Below are 21,188 nucleotides of genomic sequence, written 5' to 3'. Positions count from 1 at the left end.
TCCTCACACCCCCACACGCACACTATTATGAGAGGCTCCTCTAGCTGTGAGGTGACACGCGCAGCTAGAGAAACACCCTCGGATCCTTGTGTAGGCATTCGCTTTGCGCGCACACTCGTTGGGAGCAATGACACACTCACACACACACACACACCCGGGGGGGGGGGGAGAAAGACTCGGGGATCTCCCTGCGGGGGTTTTCTTGCACGCGCACACGCGCTTTCTTTGCAGCATCATCCCGCGCGGCTCGCAGCCCGGCCGTGCCTCCTCCCACGCCCCGCCCCGCGCCCCCGGCAGCCGCCGGGCTCCACCCCGCGCGCGGCGCCCCTCGCTCACTCCATCACTCCCCGGGACGTGAACAGTTTCCCTGAAAAGCACTTTTTCCAGCCCCCTCCCCACCCCCTCCGCCAGCAAACACCAGCATCCAACTCCCCGGGAGACAGCGGAGTTGTGCCCCCCTCCCTCTCCCTCTCCCTCTCCCTCCTGTCCCCTCTCCCCATCGCGGAGCCGGCGCGAGGAGCTTTGCGAAGCCGCCGGCATCCCCGGCATCCCCCGGAGCATGGAGCGGCTCGCCTGGACGTGGCTCCTGCTGCTCACTTGGTGCTCGGCGGGCGCCGACATCGCCCGGCGGCCCTGCTCGGCCTCGCCGGTGTCCCCCCGCGCCCGGCCGCCGCAGGAGCCGCCGCAGCCTCCGCAGCCTCCGCGGGGCTTGCCGCGCTGGCCGGGCAGCCGGGAGCGCGGCGCCGGGCGGGACGAAGCCCTGCAAGCGCTGCCCGGCGGGGCGTGGGGCGACGGGGACGAGGAGGACGAGGAGGAGGAGGTGGCGGTGGCCCGCGCCAGGAGGAGCAGCGGCGCCGGGCTGCAGCCCTTCGCCCCGGACGGCGGCGGTAGGACCGAGGGGCTGCCGCTCAAGGAGGACGGCAGGGCCCGGGAGCTGCGGCTCACCAGCACCAGCTTCGCGCTCACCGGGGACTCGGCGCACAACCAAGCCATGGTGCACTGGTCCGGGCACAACAGCAGCGTGAGTAGCCGCAGGGTTGGGGGTTGAAGGGGGGGGGGGGGAGCAAAAAAAACACACGCACAAAAAAAGTTAAAAAAAAAAAATCAGAGATGGGGGAGCCGCTTGTGTGCACTCACACCTGCCCCTCAGAGTGCAGGCGGCCTCTGCTTCACCCGGTTGCTCTGCTCCTTTTCACCTTGACACGCTCCAATCCACAAAAGACAACCCCTGCTTTGCAGCCTGGGTCCAGAGCAGCTCGGATGAATTCATTCAACAGCCCCCCTGCTGCTGGAAAGAGGAAGGGAAAGGGTGAAGGTCCAAGAGTCAAAGAAACCCCCAGAAAAATCGATGACAGATCGAGCTTTTTCTCTGACATCGGTAAATGCCAGGTTTAAAAAGGAGTCGGAAAGTTTGCGCGGCGGGGTACGTGCGAGGTGCTGTTGTATCAAGAGGTGGCGCCCTTGAAAAGTCTTTTCTGAGAAGCTACCCCGGAGCCCGTCTGCTGGATAGAGCCATGAAAGGGACATTGTTATGTTAGCAACTGTTACACACTCGCTCACACCTCCTTTTATTATTATACACCCAGGACAGCTATAAAAGCAATCTCCGTTTGATTTTAACCTGATATCAGACACGCTGTTTCTAGTCAGGCATCATTTAAAGGACCGGGGAAACCCTCACGCCTGGTGACAATGTGCCCGTTATTCTGATTACTCTAGATAGTCGTAGCCTGGGAAATGCCTCTTTGATTGTTTGGCTGGGATTGGAAATGTGCATGAAGCAATTAGATGTGGGATGTCTGGAGCTCAAAATGATATTCCTCCTGGGACTGGTGGGCCGTTTTGGGCCAAATTATCTCTCTCTGTCTATATCCCTTTAATCCCCTTTATCTATCCATCTATCGGTCCATTCATCCCAGATCAATAATGCACAAGTCAGCCGTCGTTCTACATTTTTCAGGATGGACATTTCACCTGCGTGTCATGACAGCCCCGAATGCTGATAGCTGTCTAGGTCTTACCTTGATTTAACCAGGTTTAAAATCTGTTCTATTTGCCAGACACAAATTCGACAAGCAGTCAAAGAGAAAGGCGTTGCAATATCTGTTTGGGCAACACATTGCCTCTATGATTTTTTTTTTTTTTAAACTTATGAAGGCATCTATCAGCCCGATCTCTGGTTTTCATTTCAGCACTGAATCAAAGGCTGCTTGGGAAGGGAAGCAAAGCCCTAGCGTGGATTTCCAATCGTTATCTGTATTTCCTATTAAAGTAACACAGAGGATTCAATCTCCAGGCACTTTGAAAATAAAGGTTGGGGGGTTTTTTTTGATTTTTTGTCAAGGTGCATTTCAAGGAGGGTTTTTTTCAGAATCTCTTTTTCTTAGCCTGTGCTGTTTAAAATGAGTAGCTTTATTTATTTGGGTAACTTCAGATAACTGCTGAGGCAAATACATGAAGGGTTCTCCGATTGCTCAGGGCTCCTTCAGAGAGCCGGGCATGGAGAAGCAAGGCTGAGTTTACTGAAGGCATTGGTATCTGTGGGAACGGAGAGCAAGAGGGTTAATAAATACCAGCGTCCTTCCTCCATGATTTGTCGAATGGGAGGTTTGGCTGCTAGAGACTTCGATTCTTTTCTTTACTGTCCCTGGTGGAGAAGACACACCATAGTTTGATTCATTTTACATTTTGTTTTGTAAGCAGTGCTGTTGTATGCAAGTCTAGTGGGAAAGTTAAATGCTTCAACTTGGGTGCTTTCATTATCTGTGCCAGGCTTTTTGCTGCGGTCTTGCTTTTCCCCAGTTTTACAGCTGGGTTGTGCCTGGCATGGCGAGGTCAAACAATTTGCCCAAGGTCACCCAGTGAAACAGTGGCATGGCTCAGATCCTGGCTATTGGCTGTTAGATCTCTGAGCGCAAGACCAGATTGCTGCCTAATCTAAACCAATGAAGCATATATTTTCTTAACTCACAGTTGACAAAACAGCAGGAAATGCAGTTGGAAACGCACGGAGGATTGACTCACGTCCCGTCGTTATGTTCGATGCCTTGGAGGAGTGAGTAGGACTTAGCTCTATTTCAGTTCTCAGCCTACCAAAGAAATGAGCAGGGATATGGGATTTGCTTTTTCACCTTCCTTTGCATTTGGATAGATGCAAAGCCTGCTAACTCTCATGCCTGTGAGGTTTTCTCTTTAAGCTCTGTCAGTAAAAGTCTGTTTAATAAAACAGTACGTTTCATGGGAAACAGGGACGGAGGGTTCGAAAACCAGATTGATTTGCAAAGAGAAAAGAAAACAGTGTAATCAAAGATCAGGATGGTGGCTGAGCCTAGAAACCTACACCCACTTTTCAGGGGAGAGAGAGACCCTCTACATTATTACTCGGGATCTTTTCATCTGCTGCGCATCAAGTAAATAAATCAATAAGTAGCATTAGAAAAATCATGCTTCCAATATTAAAACCATTCCTCTCTGCGTTTTCAGGCAGGGAAGGGTGCAAAGGAAGTCAAAACAGACCTGGCCGTCAGGAGATCTGGGTGCTGCTCTTGGTCCTGCCACAGGCTTCTTGTTTGACCTTATGCAAAACAATTAACTCCTTTATGCCTCATCTTCTATTTAAAAAAATGGGGATAATTCCACTTACTTACCACCAAGCGGTGTTGTGGAGCAGAATTTGTTTCTGTTTAGAAAACACAGTGAGATCCTCTTGTGGAATTTGCTGTGCAAAGTGCAGAGGATTCATACAGGTGGGGTTTGCATATGTGCTTTATCCCTTAAAGATGGCTCGGCACGATGCAAAGGACCTCATTGTGCAAAAAGGAGGATTTCACGTTGACCGTGAGAGACCAGCACGTTTGGTTCACGTCCCGAATCATTTAGTAGATGCCACTGAGGCTGGAGAGAGAACGGGGAGGGGGGCTATGGGCGGGACAAGAACGCTGGTTGGCCAGGCCTCTGGAAATTGGGGAGGCTTTTCACTATATAGAAAGGAATGAAATTACTTTTGGAAAATCTGCAAGCTTTCCCTTTTAAAGCGATTCCATTTGGGACACGTGGAGGATGCACGGCCGCTGCCAGGGCAGTACCGGGATCTTCACACTCCCCCTGCTCTCACCTGACCACGTCTTTATTTGACTATTTATTTCTCACCTGCCTGAGAGCTGTCACGGCTCTGTTCTCCCTCTTTCCCCTGTACCTGCTCTCTTGCGATCACCATTTTTTCCCTAGATTTTCTCACTCTTTCCTTTCTGTAGTTCTAGGATAAGGAGCAGTGGAGTATTTCTTAAAACCTTGAAGGATTTAGAATTAAACAAATAGTTTGCAAATGAATTCAGCTGGCCACGCTGATAAGACATGCTGAATTGGATCTCTTTCCCCAGATGATCACTAGTGAATCAGCCACTGAGACCGCTATCAGTAGGCTTCAGAATCAGATAAAAATGTCAGTTTTTTACCTTGCAGCCAGTGTTTCATTTTGTCTACAAATACATGAAAACTGTCCTGCATCAGTGCATTGCCTTCACAAATTGAAGGGTTGAAAGGGTTAAAATGTTGTGTCCAACTTTTCAGAAGACTGTCTGAATATCAGCTGTCCCCGGGGAGATGTGAGCTGCATGCTATAGTGGAGAATATCTGCCCTGTGTATTTGGAGGAGGCACTGCTTGGGAGCTTCGTGCTATTGAAGGTGGTGGCAGTTAATCACGAAATGCTTTTCCTGACTTACCTCCCAGGGTTATCACAAGTTTTGTGCAATGGTCCAGGGACACGGGAGAACCAATTCCTTTCCTTCATATGGATACATAGAGACCAAAGAGTCTTATCTTTCTTGGGGCTGATGAAGCCCAAGGCTCAATGAGTTGGCAGAGAGCTCCAGCAAACAGCAAAGTTGTGGAAGAGCTGCTACTCGGGCACAATTTTTGCACGTGCCTTTGGCAGGGCTCTGATGAGCTCACCAAGCTGCCACCCTACGAATAGTTTGTCACTCCGGTATTACTGACCTTCACCATGGTGCCTTACAAGCTGGGGAGCCTGATGGGTTGCAATATGTGCCAGGTGGTTTCTAATGAAGGAGTCCAACACAATGCAGCATGTGCTGGGGAGAGCCAGGAGGGAAATATTTGTCATCCCAAATGGATAAAAGTGCACTGAGCAAAAAAACAAAGATCATCAGGCAGGAAATGCAGTCTGTAATTGAGGGCCACGCTGCTGGTGGAACGGTCCACTTAGAGTCCAGCCTTAAATATTTACTCCAAATGGCCACGATAGCAACAGAGTAATCCAACTAATTGCCCTGCACTTGGTGGAGATTTGAATTGCTGTTTTAAACAAGTTGCTTTTTTTGGCTAGATGGTGGTCGCATTACCACGGGAAGGCAGCCTCTTTGTCATAATCTTGTAATGTATTTCTTGTTTCACAAAGCTCAGCAATGAAGTGTGCCATCCAAGTAGCTCTCCAGGACTTTGCCAACTCCCCCCCCCCCCCATTCCCCGAAAAACAAAACCCCCCAAAACCTCTGTGTTTAATTAGTATTTCAAGGGAGATGGAGAAATAACAATGGATGTGGTAATTGGTTTGTACGGTTGTGTCATGCCAATAGTGAACGCAGCAGGAGCCTGGGAAATTTCCTTCTGGTTATTCATCTTCGTGATTTCATTGAAAAATTGAATCGATAACCCCCAAAAAGGAAACTTTCAGGGCCTTGATGTTGCATTTCTTGTGTATTTCTCTGTGAATCCTTCAAAGGCAGCAGCTGCTCTGGAGCACAACCCAGCCTAGGGCAAACCACCGCAGCGCTCTTATTCAGCCCATGGGTTGAAAAATGAACCTGTCATCTTCGGTGCACTTGTTGCAGTCAGATCCACTTGCGACTGGAAACTCAGTGGGATTTCCTGGGGCACAGGGAAGGCAGTGTGAGAACCTGAGCGTGGCACTCAAAAGTCTGCTTGTGATGGCAAGGGAACCCGCCACTTGATTTTTAGGGAGAAGCTGCCTTTAGGTGGGAAAAAAAAAGCCTTGGAAACTGGTCATGGGAGTTTTTCCCAGCCTCGGGGGAGAGGGGCAGATGTATCCTGCACTCTGGGCAACAAGAGAGAGGATTTGATTGCGTGTCCAGGATTAGCAGTGATTTCATAAGCGGAGATTGCAGGTATAATTCAGACACAGGAGTGGGGATGGTGGCTGGAGCGCAGCACCGGGAGCGGAGAACCCTGCCTGCTAATCCTGGCTCTGCCAAGTGACTTGCTGTGATTTTGAGTCGGCCCTTCGTAGGCCATGGGAGATTTGCCCGAGTAAGGACTGCAGGATCGAGCCCCTTTAGTTCTCTGGGGAGTACCAATACTTGGCTGATGTTGCTCTTTTCCATGGAAGCAGCACGAGGAGGTAGAGCAAAATCGAGATCCATGTGTGACTTGGAGTTCCAGGTCATGCTTCTGTTCTGATTGACGGGATAGCGCAAGGAGACTCATGAGCATTTTTATATACTTAAGACTTCAGCTCCATCTCGTATCCAGTCCAGAAACCTGTCCTGGATCTGAGCCCAGACTCTAGGAGCAGTTTGGAGTTTAAATCCCGGAGGGTTTGGGTTTGAAGCTGAGTCTGTCTCGAGCTGTGAGGGTTAGTGAATGCTCAGTGATTTGTGAGTTGCAAAGTATCTTTGTACATGGTCCAGGGACCGGAAGGCTCATAATGCAGCAGAAATACTGAGCCAGATCATCATTGCTGGTGAAATTCAGCGTAGCTCTATTACAGTCAGCAGAGCTAGGTAAGGATCGCGCCTGCCATCTTTTATAACAGCGGAGCTGAGGGCGATGGGAGAAACTCATGGTGCCCACGCGGCCTCCAGCGTGCTGTGGAGCTGAGCCGCTCTACAGTGACTTCTTCTGCGGCAGTGCATGCCTGTGCAAGGGAAGTGGACAATATGGCTGGTGGATTTGTGAACACTTTGGATTTGCAGAATTGCTGCGGCAGAGAGAGGTTGCATGCAGGACACAGTGGGAAGTGCTGCCCGCGCAGAGTCTGACGAATGCAATTTTAATTTCTGTGGGGTGAACAGCTCCACTTGTTAGGTATCGTGCCCCCCACCCCTTGTGATCCAGCAGTTGGGGACTGTTGGACCTCTCTTGGACTACATCTATATTCTTTCTTCTCCACGAAGCATAACACTTGCTTTTAACGTGAGCCTTTTGTGGGAGTTGAGCATTTGGCTCTTCACTATTCACTCGGCATCTTGCAAGGTGCTGAGTAGAGCTGGCTGGGAATTTTTGTTGGAAAATGTTGATTTTGGTTGAAATCAAAACCGTTCATGGGAACTTCTTAGTTTGGACAGAAATTTCATAGTAAATGGTTTCTCAGCTCCAGGGTGGGATTTCTGGTCAAAACCCAGAGAGGCTTCCTCCATCCCTAATACTCCAGGGCTGCGAGTGGAAGAACCCAGGACCCAGATAAGGCTTGCTTGCAAAATGAAGATAGGCCTCTTTTGCTTTTGGGCACTCCTGTATTGTCATAATGGATCGTCTTTGGGGTGACAGCACATCAGGGCACTGCTTACTGTTCAGGCTTAAGGGGCTTGGCAGTGTCCCTTGTTATATAAACAGTGGACATTTGTCATAGGAAAGTAAAGCATGTGTCACCATAGCGCCATTTGTAAGCCAAGAATAAGAAGAGAGTATTAGGAAGTATTGACCAGAGACCTGGGAGCCAAGTAGGGCTGTGTTTTAATGCTGGCCTAGACTTGGGCACTCTCCATCCCAAAATAAATCTCTCAGGGTGAGGTTTTCAATGAGAAACCAAAGGGTTTAAGTTCCTAAATCCTGTCTCCTGTTTTCTTTTTAAAAAATTCCCATTTTAACGTCTCTGCTTCAGTTTTGCTACCTTGAAAAAAAAAAAAAGGGAATGTTAACATTTCCTTTCTTAGCTTTCAGGTCAGGGATGTTGCGAGGATTAATTAACTGGCTAATGCTTGTAATATGCTTTGGAAGTGCGATGTGGGCTCTAAGTATCTTCTAAGATGAATAGTTTGCTGCAGTTACATTAGGGGCCGTACCCAATCTGGCAGGCCGAGAAACTCCCAGAATACAAAGGAAACCAAAAAAAAAAAAAGCAGAAGTTAAATAATTGAGCCCTTCCATCCCCATTTTTTTTTTTTAAATTATGATTCTGCTCCCAATGGCAAAGCTGCTGCAGAGATCAGTAGGAGCTGGGGAGAAGACTCGGGTGCACCCAGAGATACAGCATGGCTATTTTCTCCCATTAATGCATAATTATGAAACGGGAATGCTGGCTGGACAGATCTGAAAATCACCGAGGGGCCTCCTCGCCCAAAATAGCCTTGCTCTTAATTAGCTCTAAGTGACCCCGTATGGCTGCAGGGCGGGAGCTTTGGCACTTGGCGAGCAAAGCTGCCGTGCACGGGCTGTCGGCGGAGCACCGAGGCTGACGCTAGAGGGAGTGTGGATTTTTAATAAAATAAAGGGAAATGCTGCAAAACGAGGAGTGGGGGCAGAGGCCTGGGAGATGCTACTAAGACATTATATGGAAATCCACTCCTGATGCTCCTGGAGTGAAAGGTTCCCGTTACTCAAGAGGGAGATATCCCTGCTGCTCCCCGGGACCCTAACCAAGCGCTGAGCCCCGTTTTACTGATGCCACTGATACCTCGTCTCCTTCGGCTCCTCTTTAATTACTGCCAGGTCCTGGCCTCGCAATAGGAGTCTCAGCTGCCTGCGAGTCTCATCAGCTTCGGCTGCCTAGATCCCTCACATCTGGACCGGAGCCTCTGCCTGGGAAATCACCAGCATCTCCACAGCAACTGCTGGGGATGTTACTGGATCTGCAAAGGGATGCTCTTAACCTTTGCAGTGCTGGAGGTAGCTCCCTTAACCCTCGTTGCTGCTGACTAGGCTCACAGAGCTGGCTCAGGAGGTGCCCCTGCTCCCTATATAACTCCCCTATGTCTATGAATCAAGCAAGGCTCCTCCAATTTCTCCTGAAACCATCTTGCATCCTCTCAGTGGGCAGAAAGCATCCTGAACCTTGTTCTTCTCAGCCCCGCTGCCCTGCACAGAGCTACCACCAGCCCGTTTCTCTTCCCATCAGTAGCCACGCGGGCTTCCCCTCTTGCTCCATCCTTCCTCTCTCGTGCAAATGTTATCCGTCTGCAGGTGTTTGCTACGGCTCTGCTCTGGGCTCAGTCCACCGGAGATTTGGGTGTTACAGCCCACATCTAGGGAGCCGTGGGTGCTCACCTGAGCTATAGCTGCTCATGATTTAGCTCTAGGGGTGCTGTATTCAGTCCCTTGGTGTATCAGCCGTAATGGGGTTGTCATGCCCCACTCCTCAACCTAGCCCTAACCCTAACCCTAACCCTTTCCTATGCTAGGGACTGCACGGACCATAATATATCGGAGCCACTAGAGCCAAGGACAGACTCCAGGCTGGGAGGATGTTATTCCCCTGGCGTAAGGGGGTCAGACAAGCAAAATATTCTCCTGGTTAGGGCAGGGGTTGGCATTGGGGACACCTGGGTTTGATGCCCAGTAGGTCACTCTGGGCATCGTAGCAGTCCCTACCTATATTTGATTTCATCCCTGGGCACCAGTTTGCTTTATGCAAAGAAGCCGTCATGGCCCCCGACCCATAGTGCCAAGACTTGGTTATAGTGCCTCCCGGGACAGGTACCTCCGAAAAGCTATTTGCACTTGGCCCAGCTGTATTGCAGAGGTAAATTATACCATAAACATCCTAGAACGAGTTAACGTTCGTACAGCCTGTTGAGATTGGATCTGTATATCACCTTCCATCCAGCAAAGCGTTGTTATGTTACCAGCTTTCCCTGCTGCAGGGATGAGATCCCTCCAAACCAGCGGGGGGTCTTCTAAGCTCCTAGTTTAGTAGTGAACAGAGGAAGGGCCAGAGCATGATCTCCATTTTATAGATGGGGAAACTGAGGCAAAGAGAGGGAAGTGATTTATCTCAGTCACAACCCTACTCTGTGGCAGGTTTGAGGGCTCCTGCCTCCCGCTGTAGCATCTTCCCACTGAACAACACTGCTTTCCAACAAAGCGCACCGTCTCGCTCCAGCTTGGTACATACTCGGGGGCTGTGTTTGGGCTCTACTGATGAGAGACTGAGTAGAGTACTAGGGGATGGTAGACCCAAGAGTAAAAGAATAAAATCCTGCTTCTGGCAAGTGGAACAGGTCGACTAAAATACCTTCAGGATCGGTTCAAGTAACATATAGTGCAAGCGCCTGACTTGGTCTGATTTATGCGAGCCCACACTGGCTCTTTGCATCCTGGATCGGATCAAGTTAGCTAAATTGCTGCAACTTTCTGGTTTAGATGAGGCCTGCAAAAGCAACACCAGGAGATGGTGGAAAAGGGAGCAGGCAGGAAGAGAGCAGAGAATCCCCAAAACCACGGGGCACCTCCTTATACCCGCGGAGTTTATAGGAGGTCCCTCTACTCAGGACTCTTGTTGGTTAGGTATTTTAAAAACGAAGGACTCGCTTTCAGGGCTGGCATGGGTGTGTGCTGAGCCCAGGGATAATGTTGCAGGGCATAAAGTTCAACTGTTTTTGTGAACCTGCAAATAGTTTTCCTGCCTGTAGAGCATGTGCAGGATGCCTTCCTTGCGAGGTGCACGTAGCCTCACCACTGCACCGAGATGCAGGGAAGTTGGCAAAAGGATGGGCCAAGAGCCCTGCGGTCTCCAGGCACACCAGGGCTAGAGAGGCAGGGCAGTGAACTCCCTTCTTCTCACTTCTTGAGGAAGTAGGAGAGTATTGTAGATCACATCTGTTATCTGCCATCCCGAGGTATTATTCTTCTGAGAGTACCTGGATAGGGAGATAAGCCAGGAGCTTTGGGAGAGCTCAGCATTCACAGCTGGGGCCGGGTTTTCACTCTTGTTGCGGATCGTCGACGCTTGTCTGCATAGGAAGGATAAACTGGTGGAAGAGGAGACATGCATTCACCCCAGCATAGCGACATTGGAGCAGCTTCTCATGTGGCTGCGTTTATTCTGCAATAAGATTTTTGCCGAGGCACGCTGGATTGAATACACCGCGGGGGAGGCAGGGACTCAAGCAGAGACGCTGGACCGTCTCCCTCCCTGCTCCTTTGGACCATTTTCTGTTCCTCTAACACCAGGCAATGTCTGCTTCCACGCTGGGCAGGATGCCAAGGAAATTTGCTCATTTTCTCTTTGGTGAGCACGGGGCTGCTGGCTATTTGGCTCCCGCGAGGCCTGCATGGGTGGAGGATCTGTGCTGACAAGGCTGTGGGGAAGCCGCCGGCTATTCCTGGGCCGTCATTTATTTAAATGTTCTCCCTCCCATCGGGGTGCCCGATGCTCCTTGGTCCTAGATAACAGTTCACGATGACGCTTTTCAGTCCCGAATGCTGGAGTCGAACCCAGCTGGGAGCTGAGCGTAGGAGAAGCGATTTTATGGAGTCAGCTCTCTTTGAGTCCCGGGCGGGCCCACTCCGTTCGGGTTGGATACAACGCGCTTGGGCAGTGCTGAGAGCCACTTCGGACAAGGATTGGGCGCTGGAGCATTGCCGAGGGGGGCTCTTACCTCTTTATATAGGTCAATAGACTTGAACCACACCTGCCAGGCCTCTTAAATGGCTGTCAGATGAACTAAACACTACTGTTTCAGTAATCTATCCTGCCACAAACTGAGGAGAGATGGGAAGAGAGATGCTGATACATCTCTGTTATCCTTGAAAGGATTGCTGTCAGGCTGAGCCTCGCAGCGTTGCCATCTAATGGTTTTGCAACCTCTGTTGGGTCCTGATTTATACGGGCTGGCCGCATGCGTCCAAAGGATGCCCCTTCCTCATTGCACTTGCAGGGGTGCTGGTGTTTTTAAAGTCTCGTTTGATTTTGCTCTGGCAGCATATGCATTAATTCTTCTTATTTTTGGGACAGGTCACTGGGTGGGCCGTGGCATGCTTCGGGCAGGTTGTGGATGGTAGCAGAGTGTGTCTGTCTTTGGGTTCACAATGCTAGGGAAAGCAGGTGTAAGTTTTGCTACGGCACAGGGCATCGCCACCCCCATTTGACCCACGGAGAAACTGAAGCCCAGTTGGTCTAAAGCCGTGATTCAGCAAGTGCTTAAATTCTCTTGACTTCATTGGGATTGAGGCATAGCTGCTTTGCTGCAGCGGAGTCTCAGGTGAGGGCTCAGCCCTCTGACCCTAGTCAGGAAAGCAATCAAGCATGTGTTCTCCGTCCCCTCGGTTTTAATGGCAGCAAAGCAGCTGCTTAAACGCTTTGCACATTGGGCACATCTAAGCTCCCATGACATGCTTTGCTGAATTGGAGCCCGTGGCTATGCAGCCAGTTGCTGGCAGGGGACTCGGGGAGTTTCTGGCTTCTGAGCTCATCTGAGCCTGCTAGGAATAGTTTGGAGCTTGCCTCTCTCATTGAGAAAAAGACTGGCTTCTGGACCTGCCCCTCTCCGTCTATATGAGGATAACAGCCCGTGGCAGCTCCAGGCAATCCTTCAGCAGCCAGTTCCTGAATTCAGTGGGTGGATTTTCCCCATTGGTATATAGTAATCGCATTGCACAGTGCTGTTTTTTGCACCCCTCTGTTCCCCCGAGTTGAGCTGGGAACAAGGACGGCCGTGCTGCATGACCCTCCAGCTGTCCCCGGACCAGCCAGAAGGGTTCCCAGGATCCACGTGGTTGAGGTCATGGTTCTGCTTTCTTTCTTCCTGCTGGTTTATGTCAAAAACTGCTTGTCCCTAAAGCAAAACCGGGATGCTGAGAAGCTCCCTAAATGTCAGGGAGCAGGTCGCCATCCTGCGGGGATGCAGGCAGCCTTTCCTTTAGCTCACAGCATCCTTCAAAGCCCGCCAAGCCACAATGGATGCTCAGCACAGCGGTCTTGCAAACACCCTCTCCTCTCGCAAGGGGCCTAGTGGGAAATTAGAGCATTATTCTCAAGGTTTGAAAGAGAGAAGGCGGCTTGCAACCGCGAGTCATTCCTTTTAAACATTGTGCGCTGGTTTGGCCTCGAGCTGGGGTTATTAACTAACACGCTGATCACACCGACTATTCCTAACGATGGATTTCCCTGAGCAGGAGACGGGGTTGCTGCTCCGGGCTCTCTGTGCTGGGCCTTGACTCATTGGGATCACCGCTCTGTAGCTCTGGCTTTGCTGGCCGCTCACTCGGTGTTGCCTTTTGAATCCCTTAACTTTCTTTTCTTTTTTCTTTTTCATTCTTTCTTTCTTCTAAAATTGCAACTCTTGGTTTAAATCCCAGCGTTGTCTTTGAAAATTGGCCTTGATAGATCCATAGCTGGATGAAGCCGCGGTTCTGGCAAACCCGTGTGTTTTGTTCCAGCAGCTTGACTTGGGTCTCCCTGACACCAGGGGAAATGGAGAATAATTCCTCTGAGATAGACCACTGAAAGCCAGTAAGATCTGAATCATTGTAGAGTTTTCTCCTTTTTTTTCAGCTTGCCGCCTGGCTTGGACAAGTTGGGAGGATCTGTATTGCATCCCCATGTTTGGGCAGGTGGTTTAGTCTGTGCTTCATGGTCTGCAGCCACCAGAAAAACACCAGGCACCGATCATTAACCTCATTCAGCATCACAGGTATTCGAGATAGCCTGATACAGCAGGAGGGGAATTAGTAACAGGAGAGGACAGGGATTACTTAAGCATTGTATTTAGTGTGCTGATGACCAGGGCTTCGGCTGCAATGCCCCAGCTGGGTAGGGCTCCTCTGGCTTTGCGCGCACAAACAGCGGGTGGGCTTGAATACATAATGCTGGTTGGTGGTGCAAAGGATGCCCTTCTCTCTGAATAGCATCCTGTTTGCTGGGCTGTCATTGTAGGACTAGCGAGCTCAGCCGTGTCCGGCTCTGGCTGTGCCCCCGGTCATTGCTGGGCTGTTGGGCACCCGTTTCTTTCCTCCTAAAGATCTGCTTGCTTCCATAAGCAGCAAATCCTGCTTCATTGCTCTTCTCTGAGATTGTCTGGTCCCAAATCCATAGAAGCTGTAGGAGTCTTTCCATCGATGTCGGGAGGGTTGGGATCAGGCTCTTGATGGAGCTGCTGAGGCTGAATGAGCCGAAGTGAGCGTGGTGCACCGCTGTCCCTCAAGGGCCGTACGACTGAATGTCTGATCATCCACGTTTCATCCATCCTAGTTTTTGCTGTCTCCTGTCACACGGGCCCTGATTTGGAGCCCAGTGAAAGCTGTGGGAATGAGCCCATTGCGTTCACTGGGGTTAACATAGAGGCCCATGCAATTCCATTGTAATTTGCTTTCACGTATGTAGAGCAGCATGAAGAACTTATTTTTCCATTTGCTATCAGGTCTGGGTTGGGGAATCATCGTAGGCTGAGCTGACGTGAAACTACATCAATATAGTTGGTGAATTGGAAAAAAAAATTAAAATGTTTCTGGTTCAACAGATGCTTCCTCAGCCTGTCGAAGGGCGTTTGTGCCCAAAAGCTTGCTAAGAAGAGTTTTTCCACTTATTTGAGTTGGTCTAATAAAAGATATCGCATTTACCCAAGGAACCTTGTCTGCTTCAGCAAAACATTTCTTTTATATAATTTGTTTTCTTAAGTTGAAAGAAATTTCAAAATGAAGTAATTTCAAATAAAAAAATTGAAACATACTTTGAAAATGTTGAAGTGGAACGTTTTGACTTTTTTTTGACGTGTTTACATCAAAACCAAAATTCATTCGAAGCTTTTATGTTCCTCAATCAGACTTTTGCCTGAAATGAGAAAAATTTTGGCCAAGAAAAAATTCACTGAGTTCTAATTCTGTCCGTAAATTGTAATTGGTATTAAACTCAATAATCAATGCAAGGTTCAGTAAGGATTTTTTATTCACCATTTGGTGATGAAGCAGTTGGCGAAGTATCCTAGTCAAAATGTATTCCTAAGCCTTGTCAAAAACTTTGCTGTGTGATGTTGGCGAAGTCCATTCCCTGCTTTGTGCCTCAATTTACTTATCCGTAAAATGGGCAGAATAAAGTTGCATGCTTTTATAGCAATGAGGAACTGAGATCTATAGATAAAGAGCAATCTTGTGTGTGGTGATGCATGTGCTAGTTAAGCAAAATCATTCATGCTTAGGTTTAAACACATGAGTTATTGCCTTCAAGGGGTCTGCTTATATGTGCCCTGTTAGGCCTGCGATCGGGTGTGAAAGCTCGTGGAAAAATGACAGATACTTTTTGCCAAAAATGTGAATTTTTTTAAACTGTTGATGAAAAGCTAAAAATTGAAAAAAAAAATCCACTTTTGAAAACTTTTTGGTAAAAATAGTTCGGTTTCTTTGTAATTCCTTTCAGGTTTGCAAACAGCTTCTAGTGGCTTGGTCGATATCTTGCCAAAATGTTCAGGATTTGAAAGCTGAGTTTTCGAACAAAACCTGGTTATGTTTTCTCCCAGAACTAAACATCCCAGTGTAAATGTTTTCATCTCCAGAATTGGACAGTTTTGACTTAAATGAATAGTCCTAGGGCTGGAGGGGAACTCGGAGGTCGTGTAGTCTGACCCCTCGCACAGATGCAGGACTCACTGTTTCTAAACCACTCCAGACAGGTACCTATCCAGCCTCCTGACCACTCTCAACAAAGGAGAATCCAAGACCAAAATTTCATTTGACTCAAAAAGCCATTTTTCATCGATGTCTTCAGTTGAGGTGAGACCTGGCTCAGAGATCGGTGTGGAGGGAGTCTGGCCTCCTGGTGGGGCCTTGCATTGGGAATTGTATTCCCTTCTTCGCCCAGTGATTTGGGCAAGTCACTTCCCCCTCCCATGCCTCAGTTTCTCCATCAGTAAAAAGAGGATAATGATGCTGACCTCCTTGGAAAGCACTTGGAGAGCTACTGATGGGAAGCAGCATATAAGCACCCCACTCTTATTGCTGTTAGCAGGTAGGATCGGTGCTAAGCTACTTCGTTATGCTCCTATGGAGAGTCATGTGTTTGGTTTCTGTTGAAAGCAAGTGATGATGTGACCTGTTCTACCAAATGCAACATCCCTCATCTCTCCCCGGGTCTCGGAGGCGGTGTAAAGTTCGAGGTGTCCCCCGTCGGCTCGGTGGATCCGGTCCTTCTGCAGGGCTGGTGCATCAGTGTTGCACTTGGACTTGTTTTCTGATTTACCATTTGAAACCTAATTTCATTTCAAACACAGGGGAAGTGCAGGGTTGGGGACTCGTAGAGGTGGGAAGGGGGAGTCCAAGCTGATTATTTTAAATGAATTAGTCCTGCTGAAATATTTAGTCTTTAAACAACAAATTTAATATGGCGAATTGCATTTTATTTATTAATGGCTGTTGCAAGAGATTTGTAGAGAGTTCTGCTAAAGTGCACTGTTGTGGTATTGCAAAATATAGTAATGACTATAATATTTTGTTGAATTATTAATATGCACTGTGCCTGCAGGAGTACACAGGCGACAGAGATTTCAAAATTGCTTTTCATTTTTGGAGGGAAGTGTGGCATTGTGGGGTTTTTCTTGGCCCTGATGGATGGTTTTTTTTGTGAAGCAAGGGCAAAATAAAAGCAGGCTGTAAAATCCAGTCCTGCCATTGTTCTGCGTAACCCCTTTCTCACCATCCGGTTGCATCCAGGGCTCTGTAAAATCCAGGTGCCTGCCTTGATTGAATGCCCATGTCTCTACCACAGGTAAACCTGTTTGCACAGCAAGACTAGTTAGTATGCAGAGGATCCCGGTGGGAAAAAGCTCCACCAGTCTTCCTTGATCACCTGCGGGGTTGCTTTCCCGATGCAAAGAGGTGGCACAAATTTCCCGTGTCTGCGCATCCTGTTCTCTGCAGTGCTGCGCGCGCCCTCAATTCTCTGATGCAGTTATCGGAGTAGTACGGTGTAGTCCATGGATAGGCAGGTGGCAAGCCTGAGACTGCTACTTATTCAGCAAACGTACTGGGGTTTTATCGTTGCCTCGTTTTCCTGCAGCCAGGCATCGTGCCTGTTTTGCCCACTTGTTGCTTTTTGTCAGCAGGTGAGATTTGGGGTTTGCTGAAAGGAGGATTGTCGTTTTCCCCGCTTGCTCCAACAATGCAAAACCTAATGGGATTGGGGCCCCTTAGGGTAATGGATAGACTGCTGTTATAGCCACCGATAACTGGAGTGGAAACCGCTTTGCCGGACTAGACACTCAGCTATATTTGTGGGGAGGAGCTCTGCACAAACAGAGGGATTAGGTTGGGTGACCTTAATTTCTGAAGAAGAGCCGGGGTCTGTTATCCAGCTTCTGATCCTGTTGCTGGGAATAGCAGCTTTCGGTAGCAGAGATGTGATTGAAATCAAAAGGACGGTGTGTGGCAGAGGATAGCACTAGACACAGGTAAATGGTAACACAAGCTTCCAGCATGAAATCTCAGTCACACCCTCAGGAGGAATATCTTCATTATTTCTTGGTCATACAACAGGGCTCTGATTAGTGACAGTAGCCCCGTGGTGCAAGGCACTGCACAGCCGCAGGACAGAAAGGCAGCTCACACCCTAGGTAATCCCTTCCTCCTCCATGCACTACTGTGTCGCACAGGCGTGCAAGCTTCCAGGGAAGGGATTGCCGGTGATGATGGAGGCGCTGCTCCTCACTTTTAGCAGGGAAACCATCATCCTAAGAGGGGCAGAATAGCCTCAAAAGGCTCTGATGGAAAAATTTGGCTCAGGTTCAGTACTTGAGGCCAGGTTTGGTTGCTGGTATAGATCCCAGGTATCGTGGGGGCTGCTACTCTTCTCCTGTCCTGTCCTGGTGGCTGAGATCAGATGGGCCTGTTAGGGATGCTCTGTCTGGTTTTGCTGCCTGCTCGCTAACGAGCATGCATTTAATTTGCTGAGAGAGCAGGAGAGGTGTCTTGTGCAGTGTCCCAACCCCAGCCCACGTAAATAATACAGGCAGATAGAGGCAAAGCTCCCAGCCAAGAGACCACTGGCCTCATTCTGCCAAGGGCGTCCTGTTCTTTCTCCCCTGGAGCCCAAGTCCTGTCCAAGCTCCAGCACGCGTCATGCTTGCTTTTGCCGGGTGGGCACCGTGCGGCTGATGTTACATATACGGAGCATGTTCGTGTCTATACGGATATGACGCCCGTTCTGCAGCTTGCTCGTGCCATTTTAGCAAGGACCTCTGCTGCTCCCCCAACAGTGCCATAAACCGTCCTCTTTACAAACAAGTTTTGCTGCGATCGTCCAAGCTGCCGTGTCGCCTTGACTTCCGTCAGACCCTCCTCTCTCGGCTCAGTTTCAATAACGCGAAGATGTTTTCCATCCAACGCTCATTTGCACGCGTGGCTCCCAAAAGTGGTGGCTGCTTTGGCCAAAGGCACGCAGGGAGCCCGGAGCAGCGGTGGAAGTACAACACGGTCTCACGGGGATCGTCTCTCACAGCTGAGCAGGAACGAGCAATGGCAAAAGAGCCACGGATCTCCCTTAGGCCAGGCCAGGCCTTTGGGAGCTTAGCAGGCGCGTGGTCAATGTCCCTGGAGCGTAGTCACCATCTGTAAAAGCTCATCATTATTTTTATTTTATTTTGTGTCGAGTCTCATCGTCTTCAGGGCATTTAGGGAGCCAGCCTTTGATGTCCGGGGCCGTGCCTTCATCCTGAGACCAGCCCGGTGGAAGGCAGGTGCCGCGACCAAGGGACGCTCAGTGAAAAGGTATCTTCTTATTCGGGCGGTCACACTTCCTTCCTCCCAACCCTTTCAAATGAAGTAGGATATACAAGAGGACGTCTCCCCTCCCCGTTTTTGGACTGTCATTTCAGGACAGGCCTGTGTTAGTGGGTGGGTTTAACCCAAGTGTCTCCTCAGTCACCTACAGCTACTGCTTTAGAAGCATCCAATTAATTCACTTGTCCAATTAGCCTCTTGCTCTTTGGTAGGCCTTATGTGGGTTGCCAGGCAACTGGGGAAGGATTGCTAAGCATGCATATTCATTATTAGCAACCAGTGTATTTTTCCTTCTCCTGCCTGCGTCTTCCCTATTTTCTTTAAATTTACAACTGAAACCGTCAACTCTAAGTCCAAAGGAAGTCTCTTCGGCTTTTCTGTGCGTCTTGAGCTTCCTGAAAGCATCATCCTCGTGCCTGCGCCTGGCGATAAGACCTAGAAAGTGTTTGCATGTGCGTAGGTACACATGCACGCCGCACACGATAAGGAATTAGAAGAAATCGCTCTCAAGGAGACTAGGAAGAAGGCGGCGTCTAAGAGGACCGGCCACCGTCTAAAGATCTAGTAAAGGCTCTCAAAAGAGGAAAATCAGAGGGTGAGCTGATGGGGATGATGGGCCTCGGATGACATTTTTAGGCCATGTCCTTTATGCAGTTACAAAGCCCTCTAGATAGGGCTCTGAAGTGATTCATTCTGAACTCGGTCACGCGAGGTGCAGGTTAGGAGCAAACCTCTCCAAGTCCGTGGTGTTGCTCTGGGATGAAGCCAGCTTCAGCAAGGACAGAAACAATCCCCCCGTATACATGTACATCCCAGGAGACCGCTAATGCCTTCTCCCTCCTCTCTTTTTTGCCAAAGGGAAGCTTTCTCCTGATCTTTTGCCAGGCAGATCCTCAGCTGACTTTGCCTGAGCAGTGCTTATACTACGTGGGGTACTCATCCCATATTAGCACTATAGCATTGACAACAGGGAGCAAATGCAGACACAACCAGGGTGGGGGGGGTGGCTTATAGCCTTCTTCTGCAAAGAACTCTGTATTTCTATGTAAACTGGATTTCAAGAAGCCCTGGGCCTGCGCCTAGGCACAAAACCCACTCCACTTTGCCTCTTATCCACCCATAGTTTAGCAGGAAGCAGAGCTGTGCCCTATACACTGAGAGCCAGGAAAGGGAGAGACTTTATGTTGAGATTTAAAGGGGTGTAGTTATCTGCGGAGGCCCCGGGATGGGCCTGGCTATGGGTATGTCCCATATATTACTCCCGAAGAGGATATATTTTGCACTCAGAGCACTTTACAAGCATTTATCTATTCATCCCTTGGATGAGGGAAGGTGTATGGTCCTTGCTTGTAGTCATAGTTCCCCATTAAACAGGAGGCACCTATTAAAGAAATACAGCCACAAATACAGGTATATGCTGCTATTGCCCGTACCTGCCTACTCCCTCCACTATAAACCTTCCTCTTTTCTTTGTAGCAGAGGTTCATGCTGTCTCTGGAGGCTGCCCTGAGCTATCCCTTGCTTGCGTCCCTCTGGGATAACTGCAGAGCTCATCCATGTGCTGCAGGCTGCGAGCACAGGAAGCTTTCCAGCAGCAATCCTATGGCCCCCCGGTCCCGATTTCCAGCCCTTCTTCACCCTACTTCCAGTCTCTACCGCCCATAATTAGAGCTAAGCACTGCAGGAGAGACAAGCAGCAGGCATGCTCATTCCTAGATAGTTTCTGTTCAGGGGACAGGACCACTTTCACACCAGTACAGCCCTCGTTTTATGGGGGAAGAAACTGCAGTGCAAGACATTTAAGGCCACGTGCCTCACAGTGGGATTTCAGTCGGTCTGGAGTTTTGCCTGAGGAAGGGCTCGGACCCTGCGCTAAGTCTGTATGTGCTACAGCATTTGCCTTCCAGACAAACCTGCCCACTAGCTGCGATATTTAACGGTGCCATCCCGTGCTGGTGATGCATCTCATAGCAGTGGGAGCATCGGTGGTGCAACTGGGACGCCACTGGGAGACTGAGGCAGGGCAGAAAAGGGCTAAGGATGGCTGGACCTGGATCAGGACTTCTCCCTGAGGCTTTCCAAGATGCCCAGATTCCTGTGCCTGAACCTTCAGGGATAAAGGTCATAGCCGTGTTGGTCTAAAAAGCAAAAGCAGTCAGTGGGGTAGAGGTGATATCTTTTATTAGGCCAACTAGATAGTTGCAAAAAAGGCTTTATTTGCAATCTTTCAGGCTCACGCGCCCTTCCTCAAGCAAAGGAGAGTGCAAAGATTGTAAAATGTCTCCCAGGTAGAAATGAAACTTCGTAATGCACGGGAGAGCCGGAGGGTGGTGTAAGTTGTCCCGGCTGGAAACGTTCATTTATGTCTGAACCTGCAACTTCAGTTATCCCTTGTGCTTAATGATGAGCATCGTCTCTGCCAGCCTCTTCACACAGCGTATGCAGGATAGCACCTCCTGCCTTTTGGGAGAGGTGGGATGAGGTCCCTTCCAGCCCTGTATTTCTATG

At 49.4% G+C, this 21,188-nt stretch overlaps 1 protein-coding gene across 2 annotated transcripts in view; it reads left to right on the top strand.

Moving 5' to 3' along the window:
• The first annotated feature begins 347 nt into the window (after positions 1-347).
• Positions 348-21,188, top strand: part of SORCS3 (sortilin related VPS10 domain containing receptor 3) — a 419,433-nt gene continuing 398,592 nt past the window's right edge. The window contains exon 1 of one of the 2 annotated variants that reach the window (XM_059730194.1): positions 348-1,021. In XM_059730194.1, the coding sequence (XP_059586177.1) occupies positions 560-1,021 (462 nt within the window). In that variant the 5' untranslated portion in view covers positions 348-559. The remainder of the gene's footprint in view (positions 1,022-21,188) is intronic. The other variant, XM_059730195.1, reaches the window with a different exon arrangement.

Source organism: Alligator mississippiensis, chromosome 6, assembly GCF_030867095.1.
Source record: "Alligator mississippiensis isolate rAllMis1 chromosome 6, rAllMis1, whole genome shotgun sequence".
NCBI lineage: Eukaryota > Metazoa > Chordata > Crocodylia > Alligatoridae > Alligator > Alligator mississippiensis.
Note: the sequence above shows the minus strand (reverse complement) of the source record. Positions and strands in the feature narration are given on the sequence as shown.